Here is a 17,216-nt window from a genome sequence, read left to right as displayed (position 1 = left end):
TTTGTGGATATGAGCTTGTCTTATCTGCTGTTCTTTCTCTTTTATTCTGAAATCTATTTGCTATTGTTAGTGTAATATTGAGCAAATAGTCAATCTTTTTTAGAGACTTTTGACTTGCACAACAGAAGAAAGTTTATGATTTTGTTCAGCTTGCAGATGTATCTAAGGAGACATTAGTGTGTGATAGTGGGAAGGAAATCGAGAGGACAAACTTAAATACAATCTCTGCATTTGAAACCACAGAGTTTCTGTGTATGCCACCTATAGAGCCACAGAGTAAAGTAAAAGGCAGAGTCTGAGTGCATTTGAAGGCTAGAAAACTCCCCAACAACAGCCAAATGCAAGAAAAAACATGACTTCAGCAGGGACAATTAGCAGTAAACCATAAAACCACAATTAAATGTGGCTTATTCTGAGAGAATGCAGCCAGGGATGAGCTGTTCTGAACACACAAAGTAGAAAATGCACATACTGACACACGGAAACCGTTACAGAGGAGAAAAAACACAGGCACTATCACCCACAAACAACATAATTTGATTTTCCAACAAATGGCCGTACTATATTTTATGTCAAACTGACATGTAAAAATGTTTTTTGAGGAACACAAACATTGCTGGGCCATAAACCATCAGTGTCTGACAGCCATCTTATAACTGCAAAATGTTTTTGGCTGTAGCAAACACATATTTTCAATTTATGCAAGCCATTATGTTATTAGCTTAGTCAATAATGTACACACAGATGTATATATTAGGCCTCAAAACAACATTTGATATCTATTTTCCAAGTGTTATTACTCTGAAACATCTTTCAAAATGATTGCCAGACATTAATTTTATTAAAATGATTTCCAGTATATTCTCCCTCACTTATTTTTCGAAGTTTGAGGAGGATGAAGTTGATAATCCATTTGGTCACTGTGACGTCTCAACCTTAAGGCAATAGTTCCACATTTTGCAAAATACATTATTTCACTTTCTTGCTGAGTTAGATAAGAAGTTTGATACCCCTCTCATGTTTGTACGGTAAATATTAAGCTACAGTCAGCAGCTTAGCTTATATAGCTAACAGCTAGCCTGGCTCTGTCAGGACCAGGAAGTCACTGCACCTGGCCAAGAAATAGTTCAGCGCATAACCCCACATTAAACCCACATTTAAACAAATTAGATATAACATGTTAATTAGTGAGCTTTAGAGGTGCTTGTGGGTGGATTTTGTTACCTTTAGACAGAGCCAGGCTAGCTATTTCCCCCTGTTTCAGTCTTTATGCTAAGCTAGCTTCATATTTAGCATACAAACATAGTGCTATCAATCTTCTCATCTAACTTTTAGAAAGCCAATAAGCGTATTTCCAAAACATGCTGAACTAATCCTTTAACTTCACACCTGAACTTGGACTTAAAAGTCTACATCTGCTAAAATAGAATAAGAGTTATATCTAGTAAAGGAATGTTTTCCATCGTATAGAAATGTTTATGGACACAACCACTGTTCCCAGAAAGGAGTTTAGTTATGCTGGGTATTCTTGAAATTAGTTTTGAGTAAAAATAAACCTCATGAAAAAACATGTTTAGCTAAAACAGCATGTTTCAATAAAAGACAGCCGATTAAAGATTTTAGTTTTATAAAAAACTACAAAATCAGAGGATCGAATGGGCAAAGAATTTATCTGCAACTATTTTGATAATTGATTAATCATTTAGCCCATTCTTTACTCAAAAATGCCAAACATTCACTGGTTCCAACTTCTTCATTGTGCATATTTGCAGTTTCTTTAAATCTTCGATAATAGTAAACTGGTTTTGGACTGTTGGTTGGACAAAGCAAGCAATTTGAAGCAAACAATTAATGTAGAAAATATTTGGTAGATTAATAAACTATGAAACTCATTGCAACGTATTATTATTATTATTGTTAACTTGGATTAGCTGTTACCTTAGCAACAACTTTGCTTCCTTGGGTCCATATTTTAAAAATACAGTATAATCAACAAATCTTCACACTACACTAAAGTACATAATAGAGTTACAGCAATCATCAAATCATCTCCACCCACTAGAAAATTATCTGAAAGCCACCATGAGCACTCTCCACCTTGTTCATTCTTTACCACAAAGTGTCACCTGCCTCTCGACTAACTTATAGCTTTACTCTTGTGCACAAATTTAAACTGTCCGACATACTTGAAATAGCACAGTGGAATTCTGTGTTAGCAATGCTAATGGGGATGATGATGTTGATGATGGTAATGTTTCATAAAACACACAATGTTGTCATTATGTGGAGCCAACCCTGTGGGCTGTCGAGGGTCTACAGGTCGAAGCCGGGGTCAGCCCCTGTCGCTCCAGGCTCAGCAGCCCGGGCCATGGGTCAGGCCTAATTGAGGCATTTGGTAGGCAGCTTTTCATTTAGTATTAAAGTGAAAAGTGAGTCTAAAGACCGTCTGAAGCCCCCCACCGCCTATGTCTCACACACAGACGCACACACTCAAAATCTGTGCCTTGTTGTTCCTCCACATAGAGGATCAGAAGTGTGTTTGAAGAGACTTGTAGCCTGTACTGAAGAGCAGCCCTGGGCCATGATTAAACACACTGAGAAGCTCTTTAGACGCATTCAGCCTTGATTTTTGAAAAAGTGCAGCGAAAGCAATAATGAATGTTACAAGTGACTTCCAAATCTCTGAAGCCAATCGGACACGTCAAGCCGAACCACAGCCAGTCCGTGGCTCTCACCAAAATCTCTCAAAATAACTCTGTGGACAATAAGTAACTCTGCAGAACAAGAAAACATTTGTGTCTTTCCCCTCTCAAAAACAAGTAGCAAATGCTTGATTCTTTGTTTTGGAAGTTCCAACTTTCCATTTATATGTAGCGACCATGAGAACAACCCTGTACAAAATCAAACTCAGCTGACACGCACCAGCAAAGAACATGGAGTTTTTTTTGTTGTTTTTTTCATATTGAGGAAATAAAGAAGAAAGAAGTCAGTGAGACAGAGAGAAAGAGAGAGAAAGAGGGAGAGGAGCCAGACAGCCTCCTCAGCCTGAGGGGCTGCCATTCTTGAAAAGTGTAGAGAACAAAGATGTGATTGCAATGCAGTTAAATCCAACACACCCAAACCAATGCGCACACATATTTTTCTAGAAGTTTCTTCTCCAAATGATGAAACCAAAAGAAAAAAGAAAGACTTAACCACGAGCAGATGCATCCACCCTAAATGTTAGATTTTAAAAGCTGACAGAATCTGACCTGGGATCAGAATTAACTCAGTAGCCGACAATGTGATGAAAAGCATGGTAAAATCAAACCCATTCAATCAGAAGAGAAGAGAAGAAGAGTTATATTTCGCAAGTCTGTCACTCTTCTCCAGAATGTGATCTTTAATGTACTGTGTATTGTTTACACCCAGCTGTTTATGCCCTGCTTATAGACTCGTCCACCTATTCCTGTGGACGTGCTGATGAACATTCCTCCAGACATTAAGGAAAATTAATCTGGAACGGATTTGTCAAGAGTTTGCTAGAAGAGCTCACAGCGGGGCCTTGCATTGGAGTGCATAGCATAGAGTGGCACGGTGAGGCCGGTCAGCAGCATGGTGTTAGCGGACAGACACAGGCAGCTCGGATCAGCTGGGAAAAAGCACTTAGCAGATAAATAGCATTTTAATCACAATCATCAATCAAGCAATACATCTGTATTTATATAGCACATGTCGCACAAAGGATGCTATTTGAAATGATTCACAAACTGTATAAAAGGACATGTGTTTCAATATGAGGGGGGTCAATAAGTTTATTCACACACACATATACTCTCTCTCTCTCTCACCCACACACACGCACACACACACACACACACACACACACACACACACACACAAACACAATGCAAAGCAGCAGCAGCAGCAGAAGCAGCAGCAATCAGACACACAGCAGACTGTCTTGTGATATCCGGTGTAGCTTATTTCAGTGTTTCCATCCCGCTTATGTAATTGTGTGGATGGAAACCTGTTTACATAACCTTGGGGGGGGGAGCTTTGGGTGTATACACTCAGGTAGACCAGACCTGCTCGGCCATTTGTGATGTTGATGGAGTGATCCATCAAGTCTGACAGCCAGTCTGTTGGCTGACAGCCTGCAGGCTAAAGCAGACACTTTGTCTACTGCTGGAAAATGGCCTGAGATGGTTTCCGAGCTCACCTGTAGTACTCAGACAGACCAAGACTGATGTATGCAACAGTAGAAAACAGTATGTAGTGTGTTGTATATTAACTTCTTCTCTTATTTATGTTCTAACATCCATTTTTAACACAATACATTTCTTTTTCTGTGTAGAGGACCTTAGTAGTGATCATAATCTTTCAGCAACTGTGAATCAGAGTTTATGAAGTCAGGAAGAAAGACAGGGATGTGCATCCGTCAGTGGGACAAATGCAAAAAAATTTAGGACACACACACACACACACACACATCTCCACAAGCGTTCCTCTCCTCACATGGAGCGGCCCCAGAGCACATGCAAGTGCTGATCAGCTTTCATTCCCCTCCTTAGCCGTTTCTGTTGTTCTTTCTCCCTCTCTCGAAATCTCTGTTCTCAATTAAAGCTGTCCTCAGGAAACTCAATCTCTCCAGTAATGCTGTCCCAGAAACACACACACATACACACACACACACTGAAAGAGGGAGAGAGAAAGAGAGAGGGAAAGAGACAAGAAAAACACACACATCTCACTCATGCTCTGACATGTCCTCTGTCTGTCTTCTTTTCTCACACACCGCCAACAGACTGAAGTTATAAGGAAAAGAAGGCCTTAAAAATGGGATTGAAAACCAAACTTACCAGACCTGGTAAGTTGTGAACACGGCACACAGTCTGGCGGTTAGTGAGGGTAAGTCAGTGGAGAAATGAGCTGAGAAGGAGCGTAGTAGTTGTGTTTGTCAGTCAGAAGTCCCTCTCGCAGCGACGATAGAGCTCAGCCTGTTGCATTCCGCCTCCCTCTCCTTTTCCCGTCTCTCTCTCTCTCACTAACACACACCCTCTCTCCCTCTCTCTCTCTCCTCCTGAAATCATTGTGTACTTTGATTCACAAACCCTGCCTTTGTCACGTGATCCTACACTTCAAATATACAGCACATTTTTTACCAGCCACAGAATGCCCGAAGGAAGGGAAAACAGGGTCCAGAAAGCTTAGGTTTCAACTAGCTGCCCCCCCTTCTTTCTTTGTCTCATAGTCTCTCTCTTTACCTCCACTCCTTCTACACTGTACTGTCAGTCAACGCTCTTTTGTTGGATTTCTACTCTGTGAGTGTTTGTTTTGGATTTCTAAATATGTTCCTCTTCTACTCACCATCCAAAGATAGCCCTACACTAACACACACAGAGAGAGCGGTGCATGCATGTACACACACTTGCACTAATGAAACAGTCATTAACTCACAGACATACACAAACACACATGCTGCAGAGGGCTGCACACCTTTGGGGATATCTGTATCAGCCCTTGGCTTTCGCTTCGTGTTTACAATGCCTCAACTTTGGGACTGTGTCCATCCAACGTGGGAGTCCAGGGGCCTGGGGCCAATCAAGAGCCACTCAATGCTTTATTGTGACTACATATACCTGTATATACCTTATACATGGGAAATAAATACACCCTCTCAGCATCAGTGTCCTTATGACTCAACGATAGAAACAATAACTTAAAAACTGGAAAAGCAACGTTCAGTGTCAATCTGTACAGACTAAGCACGTGTAAGCAACTGTACAAACTAAATTATTAGTTAGTTATTTACAATATCGTAAATTGCAACTACTACGAAATGTACGATACATTTACAGTGCTACAAATAAGAAGAGTGTGCAAAATATTGCATACCTACAGTACAGATATCTTCTCTGAAAATCATACAGAGCCTGGTATATATGTTAGATGACTTCATTAAATCTCCATAATGCAAACTACCATGAGCTGTTTTCCATATTTCCTAGCCTGAGAAGTACAAAGGGCCATTCTCCTGGCAGTATCCAAACCTTTAAATCAGTTCAAGTGAACTCTTCTCCTCCTACAGGATTTTCCTAAGCAAATCAACCCAGCGGTTTTCTGGTAAGGAAGCATTTAATGGAGCTACATTTGATCCGTGATGAGATCAAACCTGGCCAGTCGGCCCCTGAGGGGCCGAGCTACCTGCCTCTTCATGTCAGAGATAAAACTGTCTGCTACTGTCTGACTGACTGGCCTCTGTGGCAAGTCAGCCCACTACAGGCCGATCTGTGACAGCAACAGTCAGCGCAGGTCACCTTCCAAAACACAAGCTAAGACAAAAGCACAATTTTGTTTTGTTTTAACTCTCAGTTTGACTGGTTAATAAGGTTTTAAAACATGAAATAACTGTATTTGAGTCCTCAACATGTGTTTCATATTAATTTAGAAATTAACGTTTTTTTATTTATCCTTATTACTAACCAAAAGAGTTTTTATATTACACTAAAACTACACTAAAAGCTTTAAATAGTTCCCTGAACCGTTTCATTTCTGCCATTATAAAGGACAACACTATAATCATTGCCAATCAAGGCAAATGATTACTTTTGACACAATATGGCGGTGCTTTACATAAAGACTGGAACGAAGCATTGCACCATCAAACTCTACGATATCACCATAATTAATCCCATTTACTAAATTGGGTGTTAAATGCATATTCTCCTAGTTTTATGATAAAACATACAAAACATTTATTTTATCAATACTCTTCTGTGAAATTCATATCACCATCATACCATCAAGAATTCTGTGAAGACCTCTTCACGGGTTCCTTTCATACATGACATAGAAACAACAGATCTAAGCCACATGGTGAGGAAGGAATGGATGAGTAAATAGTTCTCTGCAGTGATATGATATGTGTGTTTTCAATAGTAAAACAAAAGAAATGTCTGGAATGGATTTTGTTAGTATGGGACTTAATATGCAAATATAAGACAGAGATTTTTTTTGCCTACCTCAGCACCTTTATTTTGTACTTCAAGAAAACAGAGTGATTGTCATCTTTAACTAATATATAGTCTACTGAATAGTAACTATAACAAAACCACTGAGTATAACAAACACACAGTATTTAATGTCTACATTCATGTAAACCTTTGTCAAAATATGCATTTTTTTCTATCACATTTTTTGATCATAAATATGGAACTGGGGACCGTCCAATCACAAGTCTGCTGCTTTAACCATCTGGGTTACTGCCACACTTCTCAGCAACAGTGTCGGCGAGGGAGGTGAAAGGTTAGTCCTGTTTGTGTTTCTGTGTCAGTGAAATGCGCAATGAGGAGGGGAGTGTATAACGCCTGGCTGAGTGTGAAAGAAGCATTTGTGAATTTCTGACTGTAAATCTATGAGACACTAATAAGCACATGCGTCCACATGTTGATACATGCACACACTCACACACACACACACACACACACACACACACACACACACACACACACAACACACACAGACTCTCTCACATTCGCAGACACTTTCATTCTCTCCGACTTTTGTTCTTGTTTAGTGTCAATGAATATCAAAGCAGATTGACTCAGAAAGAAGATTAGGAACATGAGAAGGGTTTCGATGAGGTCTGCAGGTAGGATGTTGGAGGCGTCTGATAAAGACAGCCTAAAGATGTACAGCAAAGAAGAAAGAACAAAGAAATGAAGGAGGAAAACTGAAGAGGAAAAAGAGGGGAGCTTATAACTTTCTGCAGAGCTTGAAATGGGGCCCTTTTTGGCAGCAAGCAGCGGAGAAACCGCAGAATTGTGCGACTCTGGAGTTGTGGGGGGGGGGGCAAAGGACAAGGAAGCAGGAGAGAGCGGAGAGGAGGGAGAAGAAAAGAAAGGGTGAAGGAGGAGGGTGCAGACGGCAGGTTTTAATCAGCAACAGGCTGCTGGTAATGAGATCACTATCCCACTGCTCTCAGATTGATGTCATGTGAAGCTCTGTGGTGCACAGAGAGGCATGCAGAGGATGACAGGCATGTATGACGAGCTCGCTTGCACGGGCACACACAAAACATACAAGCATACATGCAGGAAGTTACACTCATATTAAGGCTGGTAAATGCCCACAAACCAATAAACACTGGCACCAAAACAAAAAAAAAATACACATGTATAAGACACAAAGAAGCTTTAATACACCACAACTCCCTGCTGTTAATTTTCTTCAAGCAAGAAAAAGAGCTGACACAAATATAATCACACCCACACATACACCATAAACACGTTTTTGGGTCCCATGGCTCCTTTATGTCTTTTCTGTCTCTCAAACAGCTAAACATGCACACAAAGAACATACTGTACCAGTGAGGCAAAAAAAAGAGGGAGCAAAGGAGGAAAGAAAACGAGGACTGGGGGAAGAAAAGGAGGGTGACACTCTGGGTAGCAGTTGTCAGTTTGGGGTTATAAAGTTTAACACACAACCTGAGAGATGAAGGAGCTTTTTCATTCAAAAACAGGTGAAATCTGGGTAAACCACACGCGTAAATTCACTATGCCGCGACCAAAATGTTTTAAAGTGCCAGAGCAAATTTGCATATTTGCCGTTGTTGGCAACAATTAGTGTTTGTGGCTAAGTGAAGAAAGAAAGAGAGAGGACGGGTAAGAAACAGGAGGTTTGGGGTGTACATGTGCATCCAATGAACAGCGAATAGTTTTTCCTATATAAATGTTCCCCAAAATTCAACCATGATGTCACCATGAACCTGTTGTGAACCCAACTCTGTCAACTACTATTACTGTCTCATTCCCTCTCTGTTCCCCGCCGCTCCCTCCTGCTTTACCACACTGCCTCTCCATCTCCTTCCACTCTGTCCCTATCTTGTTCTTTGGCTTCCACTCTTTATCTTTTGCCATACGATGTTGTCTGGCAGCATTTTTCTTTTCAACACAAACTGCATGTGACCCCCCTCCCCCCACACACACACAGTCCTCCTCCTAACACAACCCCCCAAACACACACACAAACTGCTCACAGCCATTTGGAAAGTCTCTGGTATAACAAGGACAGTTTTAATCAGAACAAGCTGGCATATTTTGGCCAAGACCTGCACTTATGGTAATTCAATCAGAAAGAGAGGGGAAAGAGGGGGAGAGAAAAAGTGAAAAGGGGCACACGGAGGGTAGTAGAGTGTGAGACGGGGAAATAAGAAAAACAGAGGGAGGAAAAAGGAGACAGTGGGCGGATGGGAGGGTGAGGTAGGGGTTGAGTGGTTGAAGGAGTTTGATCCACATGTGGAAATGATTGTCTAATTACAGTAGATATGTATGTAAGTGTTACTGCCTGTAGGACAGATGGTGATTGGAGGGTGCAGCACTACAAAAATTAAATCATTAGATGAGGGAGAAATCAAGAAGGGTAATTGGACGAGGAGGAGAACAAGATCAAGAGAAGTGTCATGGTGGCTCCTCCATCATCTCCCTCTCCCTTCTCTTCAGCCTCAGACACAAGCTTTTTCCCAATTCAGGGGGCTGCCCTTCCTAACGGCTTTTTTGGTGGCGCTGAAGGCCAGAATCAACCTGCACCTTGTCCCCACATGAGACAGTCCACAAAGACATGCTCCTCGTCAACTCACACAGATTATCAGTAGACGTTGCCTGCAAATGGCTGACAAAGAGTAAATACCAGTTTTAAAAGAGTAATTTCACATTTACTATTTGACGTATGGTAAATATGAAGCTACAGCCAGCAGCCGGTTAGCTTAGCTTAGGCAAAGACTGAAAACAGCTAGCCTGGCTCTGTCCAAATAAGATAACAAAATCTGCCTACCAGCATCTATAAAGCTCACTATACAAGAGGCACTAGACACTTTATTTAGCAAGTATAATCAGTGTATAAACAAATAATAAATGGTTTATAACACACTATAATGTAGTTGTAAGCATTGTTTATTGGAATGTATTTGTTCACAACTATTACTTTTCCTGTGGACACCCATAAGAGGAGATAGTTGTATAAACAGATAATAATTGATAATATAGTAAAACACTGTTGTAATAACATAGCTATGTCTTTGTACAAGAGGTTATATGTTGACAAATACTGTACATAAATAAACACTTAGAAATCTCCTTAAATGTGTGTACAACTACATTATAGTGTGTTATAAAGCATTTATTAAATGTTTGTATACTGCTTATAAATGCTTAATAGGGGGACTTAAAGGAAAGGCTTGCCAATTAATATTTTATATCCCATTTGTTTAATCTGTACAAAACGTGTAAACATGATAACTCCATTTTACAAGGGGTTATGTGCCGGACTATTTCTTGGCCCGGACCAGTGACTTCATGGAGTTACCTGGCAACTGGTTAAGAAATCAGTCTAGAAATGGTCTGCTGCATAACCCCCCACACAGACTATCTCTTATTCGGTCTAGAAATGTGAGCTTTTGGGGATGCAGCCCCTGAATTGGGACGCAGCTAGCCTCTCCCTACTTTCATTGTGTTTTTGGAATAGAGTCTGTCACATGTCACCTGTGCATTATTTGCCCCCACTGAGTTTCTCTTCTCTATAAACCATGTAACACAATCACCTGCCCACCCTGCTGAGACTGTCCTCACCAGCATCTGCCATGTTTTGAAAGAACTTTGCATTGAATAACAAAATAACTGTGACTTTGACACTGTCACTATTCATGTTTCAACAACCAACAGTCAGTGTTGTTTTCATTGATCAGAACCATAATGCTTTTCAAACCTAAACCAAGCTTTAGCTGCCTAAATTTAGCTCAACCATGGAGGTGGTAGATCGAAACTAAATACAGAAAAGGCGGCACCTACAGAAACAAGATACTGCAAAGATGTCATGGCTCTGACTACACAATGAGACTACCGTGATCTCAGGAAATTGTGAAAACATACAGCCATGGGTTACCAGTTTAAAACTGATTTTTGAATACAATTTGTCACAAAGGTATAAGTAACTTACCACCACTCGTTTGGGGACTGATTTACTAAAATTACACCAATAATTACATGAAGACAGAAGTTTTCTCTAATGTTTAATTAGAGAAAAGCAACTCATCCCCAATCAATCTTTTTCCTCACTCTATCTCCACCTTCCTCGCGCTACTAAAACAAAAGTAAATACACTAAATTGCTAGGATACAGCAGGGATGGAGTTGTCCCCCCTCGGGATAACCTGGCACCTCTTCACAAGAGGCCGCCTGTCAACAGATCTCAGCAGATCTTGGCTGCGTGCTGCGATGTCTGTCTGCCTGTCAGAAAATGTAAATGCCCTCTGGAGGGTAAACAGGGGCAAGTATCAGACATAGGTTGTTCTAAACTGCTTTGTTTTAGTTTGTCAGGAGACTGAATGTGATGTTTGAAAGTTACTTAGTGTGTCCTAATGACAGCAGTACAATATCATAGCTGATTGTTGATGTGTTTGTTTTGTCCATTTTATTGTGACCAGCTGTTCCCTACATTCCCATCAAATGTCCCCTCAGGCACCAATGAAGTGCAATACTTTTGTGAACTTGAGCTACCTTCTGCACAAATCACTACAGTGCAGGAAAGTGTTACTCGCATTGCATCAGTAGCAGAAGATCAAAATGTGGTTCACTGCTAACATAGATAAAAAAAGATCAAAATTGAAAAAAGTTGTTTTATTGATTTATGCCAATTATTGTCTGGTTTGCAAGTACATGAATAACAATAGAAATCATTCTATTGATGACATTTTGAGCTCTGTTCTTCATCTAACATTTTGAGAACATTTTAATCCTCACAAGTGCCACTTCTTTTGTCTTTTCAGCAGCTAATATTAGCAGCCCGCTGTATGCATGAAACTCCAGTGACCTCCATCTCGGTTGAAATACAAGGTTCCCATCTAAGCTGGTCATGCTTGCTGTAAAGCTCAAATGATGAATTTATGTCACAGTTTTAAGTGGCAGCAAACCGTGTAGACCAGAAACCTTTCTGAATACATTACAAGCGGATGACGGAGACCTACGTGTGACCATTTCCATTAGTTTCTTAATGTGACGGTTTCTGCTTAAACAATTACTGTTGAGGAGGAAGAGAGACAGAAGAGAAAAAAGAAAAGGCAACATCCTCGCCTCAGGGTCCCTCAAAGCCAGAAGATACCACCCTACATGCACCCCTGAGAAGCCCACACTGCCTAGCATATCATATTTGTAGCCCATAGCAACAAGGTCTACTGCAGAACCTCATCTATACACATAAACTGACTGGTATTTAATGGCTAATTTGCCATTGCCAGCCTTACCCATGGAGTCACTTTTTCCTACAAGTCTGCTGCCTCTGGGCTCACTACCAAACTTTAAATTGCTTTACTTTTCATATTACCAGCTGTGTTTCTGTCTGAATGATGTCCTTCAGTCGGGGTAATGCCTGTTACTGAGAAAACCTAATCAAATCACTTTTTATGTCCTAATTGTTGTCATCTAGTCTTTTTTTTTTTTTGGACATATGCATTTGTATTTATTGTCCATTACATTGTTGTTACATTTTGTTATGTTAAAACTCACCTCTCCTGGCAGGGGAAACAGGGGAAACAAATCCCCATCCCTGATGGTTCTCTTCACCATGCTAACTGCCAAAGTGGAAAAAGCTGCAATACCTCTTCAGCCACTACATGGGAGTCAGTGGACCAGTGGAGCTGTTTCTGACAAGGGAAAGTAAGAGAAGGCTGAACGTCACTATTCAAAGTTAATTGGCATGCATATTATTAATGTTGGCATTCATTATGTCACACTGTGTTTATTCCTGTCCCATTTTTGTCTGCTGTATTGTGTATTTTCTTTTAGTCTGTCTGCTTATGCCTGTCCTCTGAAGAGGCAGGTGAGGGGGATAAACCTCTGTATTGATTTCAGTTCACATGAGAAGTGGAAAAAAACTGTGCAAATGCAGAGAGCAGCAGAGTTTGCCCCTTCAAATATGAGGCTATTGATATGAGTAACGCAGAACAACAGGGCTAGCTCCATACAGAAGATAAAGAACCAGTAGCCATCAATACAGTACAAAACGGCAGCATCTCTACAGAGTTAAAAATAGTAATAATAATGGTAAACAAAGTGAAGTCAGTGAGAAAAAAAGTCCTGCTGACATTACATTCCCACTAAATAAATATTACAAAAATATGACACTTTCAAAAACTGTCAATATACTAATAATGTAACTGTCAATGTTGAGTGTGTCATGGAGGAGTCGTAAGGTGATGGATGATTGCCCCGGGCAGAGCTGTGCTTATTCTCCCAGGTGTCCCTTGGAGCCATAACAACATAGCAATAAGACTAAGAAAATCTTGTGAATTCCACAAGTCACAGTTTGTTTTGACAACCCTCAAATACAGGGCCCCAGCACAGTGTGTGCATATACTACAAACAGAGTTACTGAGGCTTGAGTGCTCATATTTTTATGGCCCTCTAACTTTAATTAGAGCACCAATGCTAATGTCTTATATGTCTAATTTAGTCCTCCCTGCATCTTTGCTGATATAAACACATGCATCCACATCTATGCTGAAGTGGTGTGACAGCAGAGGTTTATACTGTTGAATTTAAACCTTGTGAGGACTTGATGGAATAGCCAACACAATCCACTGAAAATAAGCCCAATTCTTCACGTACCTTTACCTATACAAGCACTGCCACCTTGTGGAAAACAGTCCTGCTTTTATAGAGCATATCTATAGCTAGATAGCTCTGACAGGGGAGTGGAGAGGGGTGGATGTCTTTTTTCCAGGCATTGTTGTCTATTTTAAAAACCTATACCCTACTATTTTTCATGAACAAACAGCTTTATCTCTTCTGACACGTTTTCATTATATACTACAACGCCAAAAAAAGTTAACAGCACCACCTACATGTGCCAAATGACTCTTCATGATGACCTGATTCTTTGTTGGGTACAATGACTACAACAATATACACATCTGTCTAATCCACAGAGAGGCGCTATTTAATTACTTATTACATCTACTGTAGGGTGCCTGTTTCAGGTTTAAATATGATGTTTGTGTGGTCCAGGGACCCTGTATGGCTTCCGGGGGGGGGGGGGGGTCTGCAGCAAAATTAGATTTATTCATTTATTTATTAATTCATTAATTCATTTTTTTCTACTTTTAAAATGTTAGGTGAATTCAGGTATAGGACATAAGGAGTTACATAAGGACAACATTTTAAGAAAAACTGCATTTATTTCCTCACAAGATGCTTAAACAAACTATTTTCATTCAGCCCTTCAATACAAACTCGTGTCAATATCTCATTGTTTTGTTAATATGAAATTGTGGAAAAGGGTGGAGCAAGCATCAAACAGGAAGTTGAGCTAAAAAAACCCCACATAATATCAGTGGCATATACCATTTTAATAATAGGGTAATAGAACTGTTATGAATTATTTATTGCACCTAAATGTGATGTAAATGTGAAATTTGTGGATTGGGTTTTATTTAAACAAATACATGTTTATCAATAATGTTATTTCATACATATTTATATCATTTTAAAATTGTCCAAGTTTACCTGGTAGTAAATAGTATAGGGCAGTTTTTAAACACTTTTAAAATACAAAGTAAAAAAGAGTTTAATAGAACCAACAGTACTTTTAATCAAACCATTTTATTTAGTTAAAAAAGATGGATAAGGATATCGGAGTCTCCCGTACTATTAACTGTTCAATGAGTCCTATGCTGAATGAAAGTTTTAAAGTTATATATTTTTGCTGCACAGTCCAATATTTAAGTTTATCAAATAATGTTTGAAGCAGCGGCTTCCATTAATACATGTGTTTTAAAGGATATAAATAGTTAACTAAACAGGTTAGAAAGCAGGAAATTATTACCTTTTTGAGTGTACATCACATCTCTGTATGGTAAAGAAATCTGCCAGGCCTGGTGAGTCACTGTTAGTAGATGCCAAAATAGTGTACAGGAAATGACTGCATGCATGTATAACAAACTAATATCTGTCTTTAAAACTGGTTTAAGCCAAGTATCCTCAGTTGTGGAAGAATTACCTAAAGTAAAGTTAAGTAAAAGTACCATCATATAAAAATACTCAATTACAAGAAAATACCCTGTATTCAAAATGTTAGTTAAGTAGAAGTATATGAGTTAGCAACAACATGTACTTCAAGTATCAAAAGTAAAAGTTTTCATTATGCAGAATGGCCCCTGTTATATTGTATACCCCTGTGTATTAGTATTATTATTATTGGATCATTATTATCCATGTATTTATATGTAAATGGTAATGTTGTAGCTGGTTGAGGTGGAGCTTTTAACTACTTCATATACCTATACCATATACCTACTGTTGGGTAGTTAAATCTCTAAGGATACATAATTTATATAAACTGATCATATGTTTCTGTAAAATCTTCTCCAATCTTACCAAACTAGAGTTGGCTCAGTGCAGACAAAGACTGTGTGATGTCTGGGATCATGTCATTTTTCGTCTTTGCTGGTTAGGAAATATGTTGAGGATTCTAATAATGTATAGTACACAAAAGAGTCCAAATTTGGACAAATTGTTGGATGAAAATGTGAAAAACAAAAATGTTTATTGGAGTTCCATGACAAGAAAATGTTCTATCATTAGATTCCCGTAATTGAAACTGAAACTTGAAATCACTAGCAGATGACATTGAAATCCAGAGCAGGTGATGAGTATTATATCAAACACATACTATGACCTCTTAGCCTAATTCCCTAGAAGTTGAAGGCTGCAGTGAGGAGTTTTTCATTCAGCTCACCAATCGAGAATAATAATCTATAATAATAGCTTGTGAAAAGCATCCCACCCAACCCCCACAGGGTGAGCTACGTGACCTAAATTTAATCCTCTATGTGCCTGCCCGCAACAGGCGGTCTTTTTGTGCTTTCAGAGAACACCGCGGTTTTAGGCACATTATGGCTATTTTACGCTGCTCATGTTTGCACAAGTAGCTCCCGACCTACATTCACCATGTCCCAGCCAATCTCCGGCGTTATTTTGGCTTTTAGCAAACACAATCTCTACAGAGAAAGGAAACGTGATGGGAGAGGAGGAGGAGGAGGGGCGGTGGGAGTCACGGTGAGCACCGCCCTTTCTCCACGTGCCAGCTCGTTCATCGCAAAGATCGTCTATGTTTGCAAAAGACAGCCTCTCGTTAATCAAAAGCTGCACCAGTTTCCGGTTTGAGAATGTGGGCGTTAGCCTTTGCGCGTGCGCTCTGCTCATGCGGTTTTTGCCCTGAGCACGGAAGGCACGTGGACAGGCTTTGACACATTCACCTCATTTTTTTTTTTTTGGAGGAGGAAAATAAGAGAGAAAATAATAATAGAACAAACAAAAAGTCTTCCAACATTATAAGACAGAGAAAGTAAGAAAACAAAACATTATACTACAATGTGAGGTGAATGTGTCAAAGGTGCCACGTGCTTTCCCTGCTTAATTATAGAAAACTGCATTATTGATTTTGCATGTAGGCCTACATTTCATTAATGCAAACTGGCATAGGATAATGTATTGTATATAGCTTTCTAACTCTGATGTATTTGTTATTTGCATATATTTTTACTACTTACCTGTAGCCTATCACTCCCCACCTCCCTCTCTCTGATCTTTTCTTTTCCTATCTTAAATGATGCATTTTAAAATGGAATAAAAAATAGACTAATCTTACTATAGCCTATTTACTTATTATATTAACATTACACTCACTATTGCCTGCCTATTATATTCCATCAAAAGTAAATGAAAAGGAAAAAGTACATGTTAAAGCAGCAAACAGATGTAGTGTGATGGGATAGACCTATTAATAAAGGGCTTTATTGGATAAAAAAAATCAACAAAAGGCCTGACAATAAAAACAGTATGCCTGACGGGACACATTTTTGTTTAGCTCAAAGACATCTGCTACATCTCTAGAAGCGTGTCTAAAATCGTATAGTCATCGTCTTATCACCTTTGCGGTGACAAGTCCATTTCTGTTTCAAGATGTTAATTATTAATTATCACCTTTGCGGGGATAAGTCTTGTTCTTCAGCCGGTGTTTCTGTCGTGTCGTGTCTGTCCTCACCCAACAAAACTGTAAGAGAAGACGGGAGACGAGGCAGGAGTGAGACCTCTCGCTTCCTCCTTTCCTCGTTTCCTTATCGCCGAGCCCAGGCGGCTCATTAGCATAAAATGTGTGTCAGTGGGGCAGCGTGAGCTCACATGC

At 39.6% G+C, this 17,216-nt stretch overlaps 1 protein-coding gene across 1 annotated transcript in view; it reads right to left on the bottom strand.

Annotated features, from left to right (window-relative positions):
- Positions 1–17,066, bottom strand: part of LOC122888405 (retinoic acid receptor gamma-A-like) — a 48,136-nt gene extending 31,070 nt beyond the window's left edge. Inside the window, exons 1-2 of the mRNA XM_044222825.1 lie at positions 17,015–17,066; positions 12,539–12,675 (exon numbers count right to left, since the gene is read on the bottom strand). Coding sequence (XP_044078760.1) covers positions 12,539–12,598 — 60 coding nt within the window. The 5' untranslated portion in view covers positions 12,599–12,675; positions 17,015–17,066. The remainder of the gene's footprint in view (positions 1–12,538; positions 12,676–17,014) is intronic.
- Between the last annotated feature and the right edge of the window lie 150 nt (positions 17,067–17,216).

The sequence above is a fragment of the Siniperca chuatsi genome, linkage group LG2 (assembly GCF_020085105.1).
Source record: "Siniperca chuatsi isolate FFG_IHB_CAS linkage group LG2, ASM2008510v1, whole genome shotgun sequence".
Classification (NCBI taxonomy): domain Eukaryota; kingdom Metazoa; phylum Chordata; class Actinopteri; order Centrarchiformes; family Sinipercidae; genus Siniperca; species Siniperca chuatsi.
The sequence above is the reverse complement of the archived record's forward strand: the minus strand, read 5'-3'. Positions and strand labels throughout refer to the sequence as shown.